Genomic DNA, 21750 nt, shown 5'->3' with positions numbered 1-21750 from the left:
TTAGCAACTGACACAAACATCTCTGACGTCGGCTGCAGTATTTGTTCTTCTAGCAGGTGCAGTAGTTCAGCTTGCAGGTGAAATTGGAGGGGGTGGGCTCCTGTCTTGATTGGATATTATTTTTGTCCTTTTTCTAGGTGGTGTGCTGGGAGATGGCGAAGGTGCCATCATTTTAGAACTCGCATCCTTTTGGGTTTGAGCAGTTGCACAAATTAGGAACACCTTGTATTGTAATATATATATATATATTGTAACACAGCAGGGAGGGGGTTATTATCCTCCCTGCATAAAACATGTGCAAATGCACATTGGTTTGATGTAATTGTTTTGTATTATTGTTTAATTATATTTGTTAATTGTTTTATTATTTAATTATCCCCTGCACCTGGTGATCATTGTAAATCAGAGCCAGGTGCAGGGTATTTAAAGAGAGCAGCCAGTCTGTTCTAGGCTGCTAAGGAGAAGGAGGCAGAAAGGAGTGCTCTGCTTCCTGGCAGTCGTGAGGTACAAAAGTATGCTGCATTAAACCTGTGTGGTTTTTGTTTAAGGTGTTTGGCAGGTAAACGGTTTAGCCGTCCTGCGAGTGAGTCAGGGACCTGCCTGTCTAGTTAGTGCTCGTAAAGAGCTAAGTGTTTGTTTTGTTTATTTTGGTTTTTGTGACTATTAAAAAAATAGCGCAACAGTGCTTTTAAAAATCAAGTTTTGTGTGTGGCTGGGTCATTTAAAGTGCTGAAAAAGAACCCGAAGGACTAAAACCCTTCACAATATATATATATATATAATATATATTGTGAGGGATTGGTTAAAGGAAGCGGACAAAAAAGGTGAAAGACAACGTAAACCAACTGGTTGGTAAACAAAGAAAATTAATAAAAAGTGTTTGGGATCAAAAATGAATGGGTTAAAGAATACACTTTGTAAATAATAACTGTGTGTTAAATAAGGGAAAGTACAAATGAAGAAAAGTATGGTTTAAAACAAATATTTATTATTGTTCAGAGACAATACCTGGGGGACACTAGGACCAGGTGGAAGCTACTGGAGTCAAGGCTGGCTCCAGTTCAAATTAATTATCCAATTTAATGACATGTCAATTGTTTAATGATATAATTGGTTACCATTTAAAATGTCTGTTTGGTGAGTGTTTGAAGGAGGGTGATGGTAGGAGCTGAGTTGGAGAGTGGGAGAGTAAAACAAGGAAAACAAGGAAAAAGAGTATTCTTATTGTGAGAACTGGTTAACGACATTTTGGAAAGGTATTTTGGATTACGATTTGGGTTTTGGAGACGAGGTAACAGGCTTGGCCTGACCAGTCATTAGTTAGGGAACGATTTGTTTAGTTAGGACCCGGGACTGGGTTAGGTTTTGTTTTCTTTATTTTATTTTCAGTGTGTAAACAATAAACGCACGCTACGGCGTTTCTTTGCATCTGGTTGTCGAGTGTCTGATTGAAGCAAAGTCTGCGATAGGAACGCAGATCATCACTATATATATATATAATTACAGTGCTCATATGCTTTTTCTCAATATTTAATAACACATTTATTTATTGTTTGTTTTTATTAAAATACCTTTGGACCCATTTTAAACATAATACAGCTTTTTAATGCCTATGTCACAGGCGCATCTGTCCATACAGATCATTATGTTACTGTATGCAGAATCTCTAGACACACAAAAAAAAACAGGAAAATGCATCTAAATATTTTTATTATGATTTTCACTACATCAATCTAAATGGAAGTGGCAAGCTGACCACAGTCAGACACTTTTCTCGTCTGTAAGATTAAACGCCGCTTTGGCAGTTCAAAAAATGACAGCGCTTGTCTTTCATACAGTCGTGGTAGTGGCATCCCACAACCACACAACGCCTTGTCATTTTGGGAAAATTACTTGTACGGTAGTTACAATTAAAAGCACGTCAATTACAAATTCCTGACTTGTTTTGAAAGCTCCTTGGTCTTCATGGTTGCTTTGTTGGATCACTATGAGTTGCAGCTGGAAAGTCTTTATATACTGAGGGAAATTATCTACAAGTTAAACCACTTTGAGTACACAGGCTGAAACCATTTCACTAATTTTGTGACCTTTCAAACAAATCATTTGCACCCGAGCTGATTTAGGGCTGCAGTAGCAAAGGGGTTGAATACTTATGCAACTGAGATGAATCTGTTTTTCTCTGTAAATCTTCTGCATATTCTATATGCATTTTTTAACTTTATCAATGTGGAGTAGTTTGTGTAGATTATACATGTAAAGTCTAATTTGAAAGTGTCGTGGAGTTTGCTCAGGTGCCAACAAAATGTGAATACTTCTGCAAACCACTGTATATGGAATAAAACATACTTAGAGATGCACATTATTGTTTAAGTAAAACATTTATACATTAATATTATATTATTTTGAACAATAGTTTTTATTTATATTTAATAAATTTCAGTGCAGTTATGGGCAACCATTTTCTTTTTCTGGTGACCATAAAGAAAAAAATAGGAGCCTGCTGGCGCTTAAAATAAAAAGCTTACTTCGAGCACTGATTATATATATATATATAACAGTACTGTGCAAAAGTTTTAGGCAGGTGTGAAAAAATGCTGTAAAGTAAGAATGCTTTCAAAAATAGACAAAAATAGATTCTCTCCCTCTTCCTCCGCTAAGAACCTTGGAGTCACCCTGGACCCCTGCCTCTCTTATTCCCAGCACATCTCCACTCTGGCACGCACTTGCCGATTCTTCCTGAGCAACATCCGAAGAATCCGACCCTTCCTCACCAACTACGCTACCCAGCTCCTGATCCAGGCCCTGGTACTCTCCCGCCTAGACTACTGCAACTCCCTCCTGGCTGGCCTCCCTGCGTCCGCCACCCGTCCGCTCCAGCTCATCCAGAACTCTGCTGCCCGCCTGGTGTTCTCTCTGTCTCGCTTCGCCCACGCTACTCCACTACTCCGCTCACGCCACTGGCTCCCGATCACCGCTCGCATCCAGTTCAAGACTCTTGAACCTACAGATGCCTTGACCAGACTGCACCCAGCTACCTCCAGACCCTCATCTCTCCCTACACCCCCACTCGACCTCTCCTCTCCGCCTGCACTAGAAGACTGGCTCTACCTCCGCTACGCTCCCCTGCCTCCAGAGCCCGCTCCTTCTCCACCCTTGCTCCGCAGTGGTGGAATGACCTTCCTACAGATGTCAGGACTGCCCAGTCCCTGACCACATTCCGGCGCCTCCTTAAGACTCACCTCTTCAAACAGCACCTGTAGAACTCCTCTGTTTGTATCCTGGGACACTATCACCCTTCATTTAAATGTGCTTTATTTTGCTCTTATCTGCCCCCTATTTTACTGCATTTAATCCTGTACTTCAGAATACTGTAATCTGCCAAGTGTTTAACCTGTAGTATTTTGTATTTAATCATATCCTGATGTAACCATCACTATTTAATCATATCCTGATGTAACTATCACTATTATCTGCTGTATTATTGAATTGTGTTTTGTCACACTTGTACTTTGCTTGAACAAAAGTTATTGTATTTCTTGCTCTTATTGTATTACTTCTATTGTAGCACTTGAAATGTATTTGCTTACGATTGTAACTCGCCCTGGATAAGGTCGTCTGCTAAGAAATAAATAATAATAATAATAATAATAATAATAATTATATTTATCAATTAACTAAATGCAAAGTGAGTGAACAGAAGAAAAATCTAAATCAAATCCATATTTGGTGTGACCACCCTTTGCCTTCAAAATAGCATCAATTCTTCTAGGCACACTTGCACAAAGTCAGGGATTTTGTAGGCATATAGTCAGGTGTATGATTAAACAATTATACCAAACAGGTGCTAATGATCATCAATTCAATATGTAGGTTGAAACACAATCATTAACTGAAACAGAAACAGCTGTGTAGGAGGAATAAAACTGGGTGAGGAACAGCCAAACTCAGCTAACAAGGTGAGGTTGCTGAAGACAGTTTACTGTCAAAAGTCATACACCATGGCAAGACTGAGCACAGCAACAAGACAAAAGGTAGTTAGACTGCATCAGCAAGGTCTCTCCCAGGCAGAAATTTCAAGGCAGACAGGGGTTTCCAGATGTGCTGTCCAAGCTCTTTTCAAGAAGCACAAAGAAACGGGCAACGTTGAGGACCGTAGACGCAGTGGTCGGCCAAGGAAACTTACTGCAGCAGATGAAAGACACATCATGCTTACTTCCCTTCGCAATCGGAAGATGTCCAGCAGTGCCATCAGCTCAGAATTGGCAGAAAACAGTGGGACCCTGGTACACCCATCTACTGTCCGGAGAAGTCTGGTCAGAAGTGGCCTTCATGGAAGACTTGCGGCCAAAAAGCCATACCTCCGACGTGGAAACAAGGCCAAGCGACTCAACTATGCACGAAAACACAGGAACTGGGGTGCAGAAAAATGGCAGCAGGCGCTCTGGACTGATGAGTCAAAATTTGAAATATTTGGCTGTAGCAGAAGGCAGTTTGTTCGCTGAAGGGCTGGAGAGCGGTACACGAATGAGTGTCTGCAGGCAACAGTGAAGCATGGTGGAGGTTCCTTGCAAGTTTGGGGCTGCATTTCTGCAAATGGAGTTGGGGATTTGGTCAGAATTAATGGTCTCCTCAATGCTGAGAAGTACAGGCAGATACTTATCCATCATGCAATACCATCAGGGAGGCATCTGATTGGCCCCAAATTTATTCTGCAGCATGACAACGACCCCAAACATACAGCGAAAGTCATTAAGAACTATCTTCAGCGTAAAGAAGAACAAGGAGTCCTGGAAGTGATGGTATGGCCCCCACAGAGCCCTGATCTCAACATCATCGAGTCTGTCTGGGATTACATGAAGAGAGAGAAGCAACTGAGGCTGCCTAAATCCACAGAAGAACTGTGGTTAGTTCTCCAAGATGTTTGGGCCAACCTACCTGCCGAGTTCCTTCAAAAACTGTGTGCAAGTGTACCTAGAAGAATTGATGCTGTTTTGAAGGCAAAGGGTGGTCACACCAAATATTGATTTGATGTAGATTTTTCTTCTGTTCACTCACTTTGCATTTTGTTAATTGATAAATATAAACTACTAACATGTCTATTTTTGAAAGCATTCTTACTTTACAGCATTTTTTCACACCTGCCTAAAACTTTTGCACAGTACTGTATATATATATATATATATATATACAATTGCAAAATGCACATTTAAAAGAGTTGTATATACTAAGCGGTGGCAAAATATCCCTCCGAATTAGGGTACATGACTAATGGGGTTTAAGGTGTTTATTTATTTATTTTTTATTTTTTTGATGCAGAGTTGGTACCGTAAAATGATCACATTTAATAGTTTTATATTACACAAAAGCAAGTAATACGCAGATAGAAGTAACGTGTTACTTATCTGTCTGTTGCTCTCCCGTCAGTGACTGTGTGCAGCCCCTATATGCTCTCGAGGGCGGGTATGACTGCGTCACCAGGCTCTGACGAGCAGCTTTGATATATTGTTCAGGTTCGGGGTCTTTAGGAGATAAATACCCATTAGGTGATGGTTACATTTCATACACGATAGGGGACTGCATGTCCACATGTCATGAACTTTCAGAATGGTATTTCTGATCACTACTTTGCCGTGTTGCAATTAGACACAGCTGCTTCGTGACATTTCAGCTCCTGATATAGCCTGTCCTTGAGCTTTTAAAAGTGCCGTTCTTCGGTGACTTAGTGCAATTCATTTCAAAGAGACACTGTTGGATAACAGGCCTGTGCTGTGATAATGGGCTCAAGACGGACTTTGTCAGAGAAAATGAGAAGACGTATCGCAGTATGGTTTTGATCAATGTTTATTTATGGCATGCATATATTGTATTGTTGAGCAACGGTGCTCATGAATGCTGCAGATACATGCTTTTAAGCAATTGATTTAAAGTGTCAGTTGGTTTTTAACAACGGATTCAGCTTCCTTTTTTGTTATGTACTGTACTGTACTCTGCTGGGGAAGCTATAAAAAAAGGCCAACAAGATGCTTGGATATATTGTGAGAAGTGTTGAATTTAAATCAAGGGAAGTAATGTTAAAACTTTACAATGCATTAGTAAGACCTCACCTAGAATATTGTGTTCAGTTTTGGTCACCTCGTTACAAAAAGGATATTGCTGCTGTAGAAAGAGTGCAAAGAAGAGCAACCAGAATTATCCCGGGTTTAAAAGGCATGTCGTATGCAGACTAAAAGAATTGAATCTATTCAGTCTTGAACAAAGATGACTACTCAGTGATCTGATTCAAGCGTTCAAAATCCTAAAAGGTATAGACAGTGTTGACCCAGGGGACTTTTTTGACCTGAAAAAAGAAACAAGGACCAGGGGTCACAAATGGAGATTAGATAAAGGGGCATTCAGAACAGAAAATAGGAGGCACTTTTTTACACAGAGAATTGTGAGGGTCTGGAACCAACTCCCCAGTAATGTTGTTGAAGCTGACACCCTGGGATCCTTCAAGAAGCTGCTTGATGAGATTCTGGGATCAATAAGCTACTAACAACCAAACGAGCAAGATGGGCTGAATGGCCTCCTCTCGTTTGTAAACTTTCTTATGTTCTTTCTTAAATCATTTGAAAACCTAATGCTGGAGATACTTTACAAAACATATTAGAGGAGCATGAAATGCTGGATAGTTTAAAGTCTGTTAATGCTTTATAGGGCTTGGTAGACAGTACACAATGTAGATGGGATTTATTTTATTTTAAAAATTGAAAATGTTAGGATCATTTAACTTTTATATACAGTACAATGTGAAAATATGCAGTACTATTTGTTGAACAAATAATCAAGGCTATACAACATCAAACTATAAACAAATTATAAATATTAGCAAAATAATAATAAAGACCTACAGTATTATAATGTCTCAAAGCAGGGTGTGCTTTTGATTCACACTGTCAGTGAAAACTTATTATTATTTTTTTTGTTTAGGGCATAACACACTAAAGAAGTCTTTTAGAGATAAATGTCAGAGCTTGGCATTAGCCAAAAATGTGTTTAGATCTTCCTAAAAATGCTTTTCAGTAATGAAGCAAGAGAAGCAATTTCCACTCGTTACTGTAAATGTAACACATCACCACCACTACTACGATTACAGTGGAACGTCGCATATCCGACCGTCACATAACCGCCCTGATCAATTAACCGCCTCGCTAAGTAAATAAATCAATATTACAAGTAGGCTACGAGAGTAATGGCATTGGCAGCAAATGCAGCTTCCGCGATGGAAACAGAAAGAAAGCATTATAGCAATCTGCCTTTTGGTGCGTTCCCCTTTAATGTGCGTGTGTGTGTGTGTGTGTCAGTCGGAGGTGTGCAGCAGTGTTGCAATACACAAGTCGAGAAAGCTTTTTTTGTGCAATGTATTTATATGACGGAGCGCAGATATTGGCAGCGTGGTGTTATAGATTTTAAATGCATTTCAATTAAACAAAACAAGCATAATAAACGCAATCCTTACCGGCCGTTTTGTTTAAAATAGCTGAAGCAATATTCAAACCGAGCTGCTTATCGGCTGTTGGCAATATCAAGAAAGAGCTCAAATTACCGTGACAGAGATATTAAGAAAGCAGAACCAGGGAGGCAGGGACTTCTAGAGTTAAGAAACAAGCCATCAGTTGCAGGTTACTGTACATTTACCGTTTGTTTTGTATTATTTATTTTTTTGCGTGGAGATGGCTTATAGCAAACCGCATAGCAACACTGTATTTGTAGCCTTATTAATCTTGTTTACGTTTGCTTACTTTTAAAGCAAAAGTCTTTAGTTACTGTTAAATTGAACCTGGTTGTGGGACAGGCAATTCACACAGGCCAAAATGCCGCATCAGTGCCGGTTCTGAGTCGTCATAAGTCGTCTGTTGAAAGGGGTATTGGATATATACCTATATCTCCAGCTCATCAGCTTTCCAGGAAGAATCCGGGGTTCCGAATACGACACTGAATGGCATCAACTTTATGGATGGCAGGCCTCAATGCAGTTTTTCAGGCATATATCATTCAACAGTCACTGGAAGGGTAGCTTATACAGTAGTACTGCAGCACTGTAACACATCACCAGGGTTATGTACTGTAGGGCAGGGGTTCCCAGTCCTGGTCCTGGAGGAGCCCTGTGTCTGCTGGTTTTCATTCCAACTGAGTGCTTAATTACTTAACTGATCCCTTAATTTAACTAATAATTTGCTTATTAGAACTTTTTCATTGTTTTCAGCTCCCAAAAAGTTGTAGATTTCGAGTTAACTATAAGATTTTATAAGTAACTTGAAATCTGTAACTCTCTCTGTTGGCATCACAGAGACGCCGTCTGCGTATTTATGGAATGGAAATATTTTATCTTATTTATGTGTTCTGGAATCAAGAGGCCTCTGTGCCAATCCAAACGGGTGCAGTCCATTCCCATAACAGTTTGCAAATTCTTCAGCCTGTTAAAACTCACTTGTCAGGGCACATTGTCTGTCAATGGAGGGGAAAATGGATACTGTTGACTAGTTACAGTATGTTAAAATGCAGCCGTCTTTGTGCAACTTGGTAAACTAGAGTGTGTTTCTATGAACTACCTGATCAAATATAAAAGGATGTTTGTGTAAAGCACAAGTGAACTGACTGGAGTAATAATGCTTATATAGACATGCCAGTAACATCTATAAAGTAAGAGCTGCTGTACTGTGTCAGTAACATGAAAAAGTGGATGTCCATAACCTACTGTATGGTATGAAAGTTTAACACAGTATAGACAGACACATATCTCCCTATTCCTTTAGATTGTGATACACTAATAAAAATGGTGCTTAAGAAGGTTTCAAGAGAATTTGACAAACGGTTCTGTAGATAATGTATAACAAGGTGGCAAAATTATTCACATTTGCATGCAGTACGCCTGCCTTCTGTATAGTAGGGATGGGAATTTTAAACGTTTAAACGTATATAAACTCTAAAGAAGTGGTTAAACGTTGAATAATATGCTAGACGTATAAATAAGGTCCTGTGAAAATTGCAAATTCACAGGCTGCATGGAAATCGTGAAATTAGCCCAATACCGTGATTTTTACAGTATTTTTAAGAAATAAAAAAAAATTTCATAATTCTTTGTATTTCATACAAAATAAAAAATCACATTAACGAAACTGTACAGCACAGTGCTGTGCAGTGATTATGTCGTGACTATATGGAAATTAAAATACTACACACTGTAAACAAGAAAATGGATGTCTTCAGACAAGAGTGTAGCAAATGGTATAGTGATTCCTTCATCAGCCCAGCTGAGACATGAATACTTACCTAAAGTTACCGAGGATCACAAGCAGGAGATTATGGAATTGGTAAAACAGTGTGGTTGCTTGTCAGTGGTCACTGACGAGTCGACTGACGTTCAAGATCAGTATGCGTATTTGTTTTGCAAGACCTAAATGGGGAACATGCACCTGACATACTATAACTGAAAGCTGTCCTTGCAGATACACTTTATCTACAGGCTGTTAACACAGTTTCACAGGCTATTGTAAAGAGCTTGAATAACTTTGATGTTAATTTTGATATTGGTGCATTTATCTGTATATTTGCTGTTTTTAAAAAAATAATAGTAATCTGTACACGTAATTTATAATGATTTCCATTACACGAGAGTAGATGTTAAAACTTCATGCTGATTTGAACTCGGCTCTCGCCAAGATAAGCACCAACTAAGACGTAGCTTTACAGTAAACTAATGTGATATAACATTTTAAAATGAGGGTTTTTTTCAACATTAATACAGAGAACGCATAAATGTAAATGAATTATGTATAGGCTTTCAATTACCATTACACTTTTACGCAAATCACTTGTTTAAAAAAAATAAATATATAAATAAATGTCCTTGATTATCTATGTAATTTTTTTTTTTAATCTACTGGTTAATCAACTAATAAAGTAACTGATCAAAAATTTGATTTGAGTGACAGCCCTAATTTCAATATATTCTTTGATGTGTATTCGTATGTTTTGTGTGTGTTTTTTTTTTTTTTTACTTTGTAGTTAAGTCTTTACGATTGTTAAAACATTATTGCTTATTTAGGGGTTCTTTGCATGGAAAATACTAACCAGGGCTGTCAGTATACATCAAAATGTAATTAGGCCTACTGGCATATTCGTCGTAACCAATGACCAGTTTGGTTTGTTTTTTAAAGATGTGCAGATCAGTTTTTATTTGGTATACTATATTTGAGTGAAAGGTTGTTTTTTAAAAAAAAAGAAATACAAATAATTGTAAGCAGTTTGATTTGAGCACATGATATGTATTGTATTTAAGTTAAGCAGGGAATGTTTAAAGATAAGTTGAAGTACTACAGTACTGTAAAACCTTTCCTTTTGGATTTATATAACATTGTTAAATTTTGACTCTCCAGGCCACGTTGTTCTATGCCTCCAGAAATAAACATGCTAATCTCAGCTGATATACAGTTGCATGTGGTATTTAGGTTTGTTGATACTTTCTCATCCACATGTACTTTTGACCCTTCAAAGCTATTTTGGAAGAAGACTATTGTGTGCTTGTCCCAGGAGTAGTAAAAGCACCTTGATTGATGTGTTGCATACTTTTAGGACCCTGGTGGAAACAGTATCAGTGTGTGAAGTTGCTCATATTTTCCTAGTCTCTTCTTTTTTTTATAAGCAAGATTTAATTGGTTCTCAGAGTGGCAAAGGAATGGATTGTGTTTACCGCAAGCAATATTAATGTGTGTTTTGTTTCATGCAGGTTGTCTGTTTGTGAGGACGCTGCTGTTTTAAAGATTTCTGTTTTAAAGTCATTTCTGTTTTTAGTGGCAACACTATCGGGACGTGCTTTCCTTTACCAGTAATTAAAGGTCTCCCAGCAGGGAACGGCTATATTGCCATCAAGAGACCTTTTTAATGGAGTTCTTAGGCCCTTGATCATTAATCTCCTAATTTTAAAAACACTCTGTCTTCTGAATTGGCATCCTTGACTGTGCACTGTACACTAGACACTGTAATACTTTTGTGAGACCCCTGCTGTGGTATTGAGGTGGTCCTACCCCCTAGAATAAATGACTGGCAGCTGCTGTATGATTTAATAGCAGAGGGGTGTTGAGATGGGAGGAGGGGAAACTGTTGACTTCTTTAAAAAAAAAAAAACATTTGCGCTACTGTGACCCTGAGGAAACCAATGTACTTTGTATTTGTATGCACCCTGGACTCGTGACAGTTTTCCACAAATTACTGTAACTTAACGCTTGTGCATTGACTTTTTTTCAACTTCCTCTAGACATCGGTATTGGGGAGGTGGTACTGAATCTAAAAAATATAGTCTAATGATCTGTGCAGAGTAATTGATTTTGCGATGGGAAAGGGTGTGGGGGTGGTGGTCAGTCTATTAAAATGAAAGGGATGTTGCTATGGTAATGGCTGAACTAAAAACTGCTAGAGTTCAGTACAGTAGCTCACCTGTATTTGTGTGTTTGTTGCAGATAAATACAATAAGACAGCAGTGTGGAGTAGTGGTTAGGGCTCTGAGCAACCGGATGGTTGTGAGTTCAATCCCAGGTGGGGGACACTGCTGCTGTACCCTTGAGCAAGATTTGCTCCAGTAAAAACCCAACTATATAAATGGGTAATTATATATAAAAATAATGTATAAGGGGGCTCCCGAGTGGCACATCCAGTAAAAGCACTTGCGTAGAGTGCAGGATGCGCCCTATAGTCTGGAAGTCGCAAGTTCGAGTCCAGGTTATTCCTTTGCCAACCAAGGACGGGAGCTCCCAGGGGGCGGCGCTCAATTGGCCGAGCGTCGCCCGGTGTGGGGAGGGTTAGGTCGGCCAGGGTGTCGGTTCACCGCGCACCAACGACCCCTGTAGTCTGGCCGGGCGCCTGCGGGCTTGCCTGTAAGCTGCCCGAGAGCTACGTTGTCCTCCGACGCTGTAGCTCTTGGGTGGCTGCATGGTGATTCCGCAGTGTGAAAATAAGCGGTCGGCTGACGGCACACACTTCGGAGGACAGTGTGTGTTCGTCTTCGCCCTTCCGAGTCAGCGCAGGGGTGGTAGCGGTGAGCTGAGCATAATAAAATAATTGGCCATTCCAAATTGGGAGAAAATAAAAAAAAAAAAAAAAATTGGCAATGACTAAATTAAAAAAATAAATAAATAAATAAATAATGTATAAAAAAAATAATGTAATTGTATGTAAAATAATATGATATCTTGTAACAATTGTAAGTCGCCCTGGATAAGGGCGTCTGCTACGAAATTAATAACGTAACATAACAAAGATGAAAAGACTTCGAATTATTGTTACAGGGCTATTAATTCTAGTAAATAGGCTTGTAACGATAATAATCTAATTATTTATCAGTTGGGTCCCCACGATAACAAATTGATAATATTTTAATGAAATCGAATATTCCATGAAATTAAAAACGTATCTTTTGTATATATTACTATCAAGTACAAATACAGGATGATGATGCAGAGATCTGGAGTAACCTGCTTTGTTAATGTATTTTATAGATATTATTTTTTTTTAAATCAGTCCCAACTGTAGCCGCCTTTCTTGAGCAAAACTAATACTATTTAACATTACTACGTTGTCACGTGCCGCTGTTTCAGAAAGTATTTTATTTATTTTTTACCTTTTCGTTTTGAAGCAATGCACTATCTGCAACCTTTTTCGTTTTTGATTGCTGTCTGAGTCTAAATGCCTTTCACAGTGAATAATTAATTTCCCGGTTCATGTCCCGTTTTTCACTGCAGTGAAATAGGTAGGGCCTTAGTAATGTAATGTACTTCTCTGAGCACTCCAGTATGTGACGCATTTTTGGTTGCGACGTGGAATGTAGATTGATTAAGCCTGTATGAAAGAGATATTCTAGGTATTCAAGTATAGAGACGCAAAATAAAATTATCAACAAAATTATTATCTCTGTCGAAAGTTCCATTGCAGGAAAGGATAGGCTACCTCTAATGTACTGTTTGGAAAAATTATGATACCGTTGTATTCATTGAAGATATAATGCAAATCTAAGTGGCTGTCCAAAGTCATGTAAAGTTTTGATTAAAATATGACGGCAAAAAGTGAAATGCATCTCTGCAGCCGCGGCACACTGGAAGGGACTGCTGCTTTCGCTGGCAGAAGCTGGGCCACGTAATTAAATTGTAACCAACAGCAAATTTTAAAAAAATGAGAGATCGAATTATTTCCATGTGAATAGGACATAATGTTACTGTAGTTTTCAAACCTTGTTTTTTTTTCTCTCCTTTGGACAGCAGGGTTGATTTTTCTTTTCTTAACGTTATGTTGACACTGGCCTTTTGTCATATTTTACACAACACAAGGCAAAGGCTTGTGATAGCAGGAATATAGCAATTGGAGAGTGCTGTATTTAAATGCCAGTGTATTTATCAAAGGTGTCTTAAAACAGCGGGATTTGTTTGAATGAGTTTTTTATACCATGCTCTATAAAAAGAACTGTTACTGTGAGGTAAGTTTTTTAACTCGATAGTTATCGATGATCGTGGTTAGAATTTGCACGATAATCGATGTCAACGCCAGGGTTCGATTTACAACACCAACAGTAAATTTAAAATGTACTTTCTTTGTGCTTCTATGCTAGTATTGTACCCAACTCACCCTTCTGATTTGTTTGTACTGTATGCAGCTAAAGCACAAGAAAAATTACACATTGCACCACAATAAAATGTTGTTCTATTCTTGCTTTACATTAGTTTTGTAGGGCCCTACATCCATCTTCCATCCCTGCAAGTAATACAGTAGACAGTAAACAAACACAGTATGGTGTGTCAGTACTGGCCTGTGTTTACGCTTCACCTCCTGTCTGTACTTTCATGATCTATATTCTATTATGTGAGTAAAGCATTGTAAATATTGGGCTAAAATAGGTTTCAGGAATTGTTATAGGTAATGATTCCGAACTTTTTTTAAAACAGGCCACAAGAATGGAGAACGGTTTCCATTACGGGAGGAACCCATTGTCATACCACAAACACTGCACTAGTTTATTAGAAGTAAACAGGGTCTAAAAAAATCCAAAATCCTCAAGTCCTTATGGTCTTTAGAATGAACATGTTTGGTTTTAATTTACCATGTTGGTCTTCCCTATTAATTAACTTCTCTAGGCTCTTAATTTTAAAAACAGATTTCAGTTCACATCACACGGCAGCTTTTTCTCAGTCCACCCATTTTAAAAGAGGGGAGGAATGGAAAAAGCTCTGCATTTGCCATCTTTCTCAGTGATAAATGTCACAGTGCTACCCAGACTAATGGGAAAGTACTTGGCTTGTCTGGGCCTGGTCTTAGAAGGGATTTGTGGGCACTTATCTAGCGAGTACAGTATGTGGACCAGTTGAAACTAAGAACTAGGATAGATGTTTGTCACTTGGCTTTCATCTTAGAATAATACTTACTGTAAGACAGTACAACTGTGGTAATACCATCACAAAGCAAACAGTATATGCATCTGCCGGAATCACAACTCTTGTTTTTTTCTAGTTATGATGGTTACATTTTATATAATGTTAATTTAGTAAAATACTGTATGTTTGCTTTATTTAAATGATAAATGTCACTGTTTATGTTTTATTGGACAGCTACAGTGCTGTAAAGGTTTAAAGTGAAGTGTAAACGAAAATCCCAAGCAGAATTCGTTTTTTTTTTTTTTTAACCTAAACGTGTGAAAGTAAATGTCAAATTTGAAGTAAATAAGTAATATATAAGTGAATATTAATACTTAATCTATTTTTTTCATTGTAAATGTGCATGATAGTTTAAACAGTAAATTACCATTTATATAGAAGGTTTAAAAATGTAATGTATTAAATGTAGATTTACAGTCTTGGTGTAGAAATACCAAAAACTGAACAATTTTCTATCAGTATTTGTACATCCTGCTGTACTATAAGTGTATTCTGCCTCTTCAGTTTGATAGCATGTTGTTTTGTGTTTTTTCTTCCTGTACAGGGTCACGATGAAGAGGCTGTGGTGGATCTTGGTAAAACCAGCTCTACTATCAGCACAAACTTTGAAAAAGAAGAACTAGAAAGTAAGTCTCGCGCCTCTGTCTGGTTAGTCCCTTTGCCTTGTAGAGAGTGACTGACTCTTGGCTGAACTCCTTGCTTCAGTACTCTGTAAATGCGCAGAGAACAGTTTTATATATATATATATATATATATATATATAAATAAACAGAGCTGTTTTAAGACATCCTGTTGAGCTTAAAATGTATGGGTTTCTCAATTCAGTAACATTCATGATGAAGATGATACAAATTATACCTTGTGAACACCCAAATGATAAATGCTCTAGAAATGTATGTTACTATGCCCCTGGATAAATGGAGACGTGCAAATATTGAGATTTTGGCTAGATACGGTGGTAGAGTCACTGCTAACCAAGATGTGTGCTTCCTTTCTTCCCATGCAGGCCACAGGGCGGTGTATATCGGGGTCCACGTCCCCCTGGGCAAGGAGAGCCGGCGGAGACACAGGCACAGGGGCCACCGCCACCACAGGAAGAGGAGAGACCGGGATTCCGACCGGGAGGACGGCAGGGATTCGCCCACGTATGGTGAGCATCCGCCACTTCACTGCTAAATCCTGTTTAATACTGGATTTTATTACATGTGGATTTTTATTAACGCCTGTGTAAGGGAATGGATTAAGCTACAAAGGATGAGGGTAGTAACCATTTATAAAGATTGAAGAAGGATTGCATTAATCCCTTTGTGTCTCAATCCTGGAGGAGTACTGTTTTTAAATCCTGCTTTAAGGAGGAGACTTTCTCTCTTCTTTTTAACTGCAAGACAAGAAAGGGGAATAGTCTTTGAAACCCCCCTTCCCCCCGGGAGAAGTGTACAGAGAAGGGTGTTATTATTATTATTATTATTATTATTATTATTATTATTATTATTATTATTATTATTATTATTATTAGTGTTAGTGTGACTGTTACTAGGTGACAATCCTTTTTAGTCACTCTGCCTGTAAGACAGGTTCACATTTAACATCACAATAGTTTAGATTCCACTTTTCAAAGTTCTACTGTAATTCTGTTTCAAAATATAAACGGCTTCTTCTCATCCACTTCATCATAACTACTTTTGAAAGCTTGTATTTAAAAAAAGGTCACAAGGTTATTGTGACTTTTTATTGACGAGCGTGGCAGAAGTACATTAAAAAAAAAAAAAAAAAAAAAAAAGATATCTATAAAGGCAAGTGTGTCTTTCTGTCTTGTCATATTACTGCTGGATGTTGGTTCTGATACTGCAAGGCTAAGCTAGTGCGTTGTAGATAATCATCTTCATGAGTGAGCTCAAGTGGAAACCTGCAAGGCTGGCCTTTGTCCTGTAGGATCAGGTACAGTTCCAATATCCACTACCGAGCTCCTGGGTGAAAAGAGGCAATTTGCTTTGCAGTGGAATCGGAGAACGCCCACTAGACTGCAGTTCCCCTGAGCTATTGTAGGGAGTAAGTTACGCAAAAATGGGCTAAAATCCAAAAATAATTAAAATAAATAAATCCAGGAGTGGCTGCAGTACATATCACAAAACCACCACACAATTCTGCTGCAGATCACATACTGTTCAGATCACTTCCCTAGCAATGTCCTAGATCTTTTTAAAAGATTTTTTCTTCTTTTATGCAATGGTTTCGGGTGACATACTGTAGCGACAGTACTAAAGAATTGCATTTGTATAACAAGGGGAACACGCTTTAGATATTGAACACAGAACAGCCAGGTGGCATTGTAATAGGAAACAGCAAAGTTCTCTGATTCACAGTTACGCTGTGGTTAAATAGAAATATCTTTAAATGTTTTAGGAAACATGCTTTTTTTTTTTAAAGCAAATTTGTATTTGTGAAACATTTTCCCAAGCAAGTGTTTTATCCAGGAGTCACCTGGTCTTTATACAGTCAGGTGTGTAAAGGTAATTGTCTTTATGGTGTAGTACGATGTATTATACTACTGGTACACCGTTAATGCGGAGCACACTGCTCTCATGACATTTAACAAGCAGATATGAAACGTCATTCTAAGAGGATGCTATTTAACAAACTCCAGGGATCAGCCAAAATCCTGGGGAGTTGAGGTTTATTCTGTTTTTCTCAGTCTGCTTTATTCCTGTATTGCTAGTCTGGGATCTCACAGGAGATGTAATGAAATGTTAAAGTTTGAAGAATCCTTGTAATTGTAGGCTATCACTTGCCTTTATACCTGGGTTAGGCTAAAACAGCTTTTACATTTTGCCTGTATTAAGTTTCTCTATAGTGTAGCTATGGAATTGGATGTCCCTGTGCTCTTGGCATGGTCTCTTGTTTCATAGTGGTACAGTATGTTGGTGACTTCTGAGTGGCTAGTTCTAAATGTTAAGTAAAATACCGGGACACCTGTTTTGGCTTGCAGTGCTGTGGCAGCGTGGCTTTGGTATACAGTCTATCAAGCACTGCAAAAGTGGAAAGATCTAACCACATTGTATAGTGGCCAGTCCCTTTTCTAACATTCACACACAGTGTAAGTAGGGTTTCTGGTTTTTGGTGTTTTACCCTGATTTTTTCTATTCTCCTTTCAAAATTAAATTGATCTCTGTTGAGCCAATCGTGTATCTCAAATACAAGTGAGAAATGTATTTGTTTACGGGTTTATGCTTTTATTACATTCCACATAACAGAAAGTCACAACAAAATATATAATATATACAGTCTATATAAAAATCACTGCACAACATTTTCAGGAAGTTGGGTACTGTTTAAGCAAGGCATTTCAGAATGACGTGCTTGCCTTTTTTTCTGTCCCATGGGATTCTGACTCGCTCTAAAGCAACACAACGCATTTTTGTCCCAGATGGCTTTCCATAGAGAGCACTATGCTTGCACACGCATAATCTAGTTTGTTTACTTTTTGCTGTCTAAAACTTTTAAATACAGACTCAAGAGCTGCTGTGTTGATCCTGTTTTTTTTTTTTTAGATGTATTAATCTCACATATCACACAGAGCTCTTTTTCATTTGCCATTTTTTTGATTATTTACCGCCTCACCAGAATTAAATTGTCTTTAATTTACAAGCAGAATGTACAAACGAGATGGTAACATTTCAATAAGCGACTAATCTTTTATTAAAGCTATCATGAAAAATAAAGTATTTTATTCTGGACACACCTTTATTACAGTCGCTATGCGTAACTGTATTTACATTAATAACGATGAGTTTCTTCTGCTTTTAAATGAAAAGGTAAGACTTAAGATTTAAAAGCCTATTTAGTTATTTCACAGAAAAAAGCCTGTAAAATTAAATACTTTTCATCACTATTAACACGTTTCTCAGTTGTGATTGACATACACAAATGGATTAACAGATCAGTTGAATTCTTAAAGGAGAGTAAAAAACACAAACCCCAAGTATGAGTAACCAGCTTCTTTTGAAATGTAATGTAATACTAATATTTTTTTATTAAACATATTAAATAAGGGAGCTCTTTTTCTGTATTTATTTATATAGCAATTTATTTCAGATGCATCATTTTTGGCAACAAATACAGAAATGTTTTAAAACCTCTGTGGGACATTCTGAAAGGTTTAAGTAACTATAAAGCACAGATTAATTCCACTACTGTTTAATTAATTTAATATAGGACAGGATCTAAACACTGCTGCGCTTTAACACTATATTAATCCAGCTTTCACCCAGGGTGATTGATTACAGTATATGTTAGGGTAGGGAGGTTGGTAGTGGGTAGTAAGATTATGCCGTGTGGCATGGTGGCTTATACTAACTGGTACAAGGACGTGCCAAGAAAAACACTTTAGATATCCACAATAATTCTAACAATGAGTCACCTGCTTACGGTATCAAGGTGGGAGGTATGTAACCAAGATTTAAAAAATAATGTATTTTATTTTTTCATTCACAACCAGTTAGATAGGAACATTCCTGAAATGAATAAAAAAAGAGGCTTGTTTGTTTTCTCTCTCCAGACACCCCATCCCAGCGTGTGCAGTTTATCTTGGGCACTGAGGACGATGATGAAGAGCACATTTCTCATGACCTCTTCACAGAGATGGACGAGCTGTCCTTCAGAGAGGGTCACGAATATGAGTGGAAGGAGACTGCAAGGTAAGGGCAAGGGGATACATTAAATACTTTGTTAAATGTTATGGTGGCTACAGCCAGATGAACACACCAGAAGTACACTTAGACTGTGCTTTTAGGCCCACTCAGTAAAAAGACCACTGGAACACTGATTAAAAACTTGTCCATGGCCCCAAAATTTCTGCGGGTGGCACTGGGTGGTGGTGTTGCCAAAAAAATTTGTGTTGAAGTTGTACCCTCGTAATTAGTGTATTTTACAAAAATACACCCAATTGACTTTCTGCACCACAAAATTATCAGAATTCTTTCTTCCTTGCTTGAAAGAAAAGGAGAGCACCAATATTTGCCTGACTAACAGAAACACCCTGTATATGTTTAGATGGCTGAAATTTGAAGAAGATGTGGAAGACGGCGGTGAGAGGTGGAGCAAGCCCTATGTAGCCACCCTCTCTCTGCACAGCCTCTTCGAGTTGAGGAGCTGCATATTAAAAGGAACCGTCATGCTGGACATGAGAGCCAACTCTATAGAGGAGATTGCAGGTTAGAGGGTTGCAGCGAGCCACACTTGGTCATGAGAACATGTTTATGATGATATGATGATTTTGAATATATTAAAGTGACACTTTAACAGTTCATTATTTTAGGTACATATTTATTTATGTATTTATTAATAAAATCACTCCTATAAAAGTCCTGATGATAATAAAAATGTGTGTGTGTGTGTGTGTCTATATATATATATATATATATATATATATATATATATATATATATATATATATATACATATATATTAGTGCTGGGACAAATATCCTAATATTCAAACAAATATTCTGATACAAAAATCAGATGTTTGTATTCGCTAGAAATGACAAAAATACCTTGCACTTATTTACCACCTCACCAGAAGCAAGGCGGTAAATAAGACAGTTTCAAAAGATTGCAAATGAAAAAGAGCTCTGTGTGATATGTGAGATTAATACATATATAAAAAACACACTTTATGTACCATTTGTTTTGGGAGTAAACAAACAACGTTTAACTTGAACTGCTAATATAACTACTATTTGTAGTTAATTCACTGGGGTAAAGTAAGTCCTACACAACTTGTTCTTTACTCCTGGGATATTTTTCTGTTTTAATGTGTTACATATTGTAAGCTCTTGCTGTAAAATAAAGGCACACACGGGCCATGGCCACACCCCCTGCCCCTGCTGCTATGCTGAGTTCAGAGCAATATAATGCCTTTCATTACTTTTTGAAAAACTAACGATTATCTGAACGAATAATTATATTATGAGCGAATATCCGAACATGAAAATCTTGTGCTCGTCCCAGCACTAATATCTATCTATCTATCTATCTATCTATATAGAGAGAGAGAGAGAGAGAGAGAGAGAGAGAGAGAGAGAGAGAGAGAGAGAGAGAGAGAGAGAGAGAGAGAGAGAGAGAGAGAGAGAGAGAGAGAGAGAGAGAGAGAGAGAGAGAGAGAGAGAGAGAGAGAGAGAGAGAGAGAGAGAGAGAGAGAGAGAGAGATATATCTATAGTAAGAAAGTGTAGTCTGGGGAGAACACAGGACTACACCTCCCAGAAGGACACAGGCTGAAAAGCCCTAATTTAATTGTTAATTATTGTTAATTATCACCTGCACCTGGCTGTCATTGTAAACTAGAGTCAGTCTGCTCAGGGCTGCTGTGTGGAGAGCCCGCTTGATAGTGTGCTCAAGTGTATGGGGAAATAAAAAGGTACTGTGTATATCCTTTTTGTAAAATAGTGTTTTGTAAAACTCTGTTTTTTGTTTAACAGGTAAACAGCTTAGTTGTCCTGTTTTATAGTTTTAGGTTCTTGTTTATGTTTAGTTTGTTTTGTTTTTGATTACTTTTTGTAAAAATGAAAGCACACAGAAGCGTTTTTTTCTTTCAAATCCTGTGTATTGGGTCGTGTTTGGAAGGGAATAGAACCCGAATGAGCCTGTGTGGCGAGTCTCCGGTTTACAACATATATATATCCTATATATAATTTATTATCAAAAAACATTAAACGTAGATAACATCACCAGGGATTAACCTTCAATAGAACACAGATAATAATTATTGAAGGGTAAGGACTGTGGACGTTGTTCCCAGATCCCATTACCACTGAAGTACTGTAACTGTCTGTTACTTGAGTTATTTATAGAACTGCTATATTTGTACTGCTGTAACCTTATTAAAACTGTTGGGATCTGCTTGCAGAAGTGTCCACAATTGAACTTAGTAGGTTAATGGTGCTGTTTTAAATGTCCTATTCATACAACAATTTTAATCACCTGAGAAAGTTACCCAGTTACCCTTCATTATAAAGGTAGACCCCTGCTTTTAAGACCCAGTGGAACACATTTTTATTTAAAGGAACCTGTAGTTTTATGTGCATTTTTTATTTTGCAAAATCCATTTAAGAAAGGATTTCTTGTAAATGACAACTGCACTAAAGTGATGCTAAGTATGTTGGCATCAAGGAGAAAACATCTGTTGACACGATTAGGTCTCCTTCCAGCCAATATCCTAGGAGCAGCACAGAAACCAGGACCAGAGGACACATTTGGAAGTAAGGTGGCGACAGACTAAAGAAGGTTTGGAGAGGGT

General features: G+C 37.9%; 1 protein-coding gene across 9 annotated transcripts in view; it reads left to right on the top strand.

Annotated features, from left to right (window-relative positions):
* LOC117399294 (sodium bicarbonate cotransporter 3-like) overlaps positions 1 to 21750 on the top strand; it is a 76627-nt gene that overhangs the window by 17364 nt on the left and 37513 nt on the right. For all 9 annotated transcript variants that reach the window (XM_059022887.1, XM_059022886.1, XM_059022889.1 and 6 more), the window contains exons 2-5: positions 15001 to 15082; positions 15463 to 15606; positions 19012 to 19150; positions 19506 to 19666. In XM_059022887.1, the coding sequence (XP_058878870.1) occupies positions 15001 to 15082; positions 15463 to 15606; positions 19012 to 19150; positions 19506 to 19666 (526 nt within the window). The remainder of the gene's footprint in view (positions 1 to 15000; positions 15083 to 15462; positions 15607 to 19011; positions 19151 to 19505; positions 19667 to 21750) is intronic.

Source organism: Acipenser ruthenus, chromosome 4 (genome assembly GCF_902713425.1).
Source record: "Acipenser ruthenus chromosome 4, fAciRut3.2 maternal haplotype, whole genome shotgun sequence".
NCBI lineage: Eukaryota > Metazoa > Chordata > Actinopteri > Acipenseriformes > Acipenseridae > Acipenser > Acipenser ruthenus.
The sequence above is the reverse complement of the archived record's forward strand: the minus strand, read 5'-3'. Positions and strand labels throughout refer to the sequence as shown.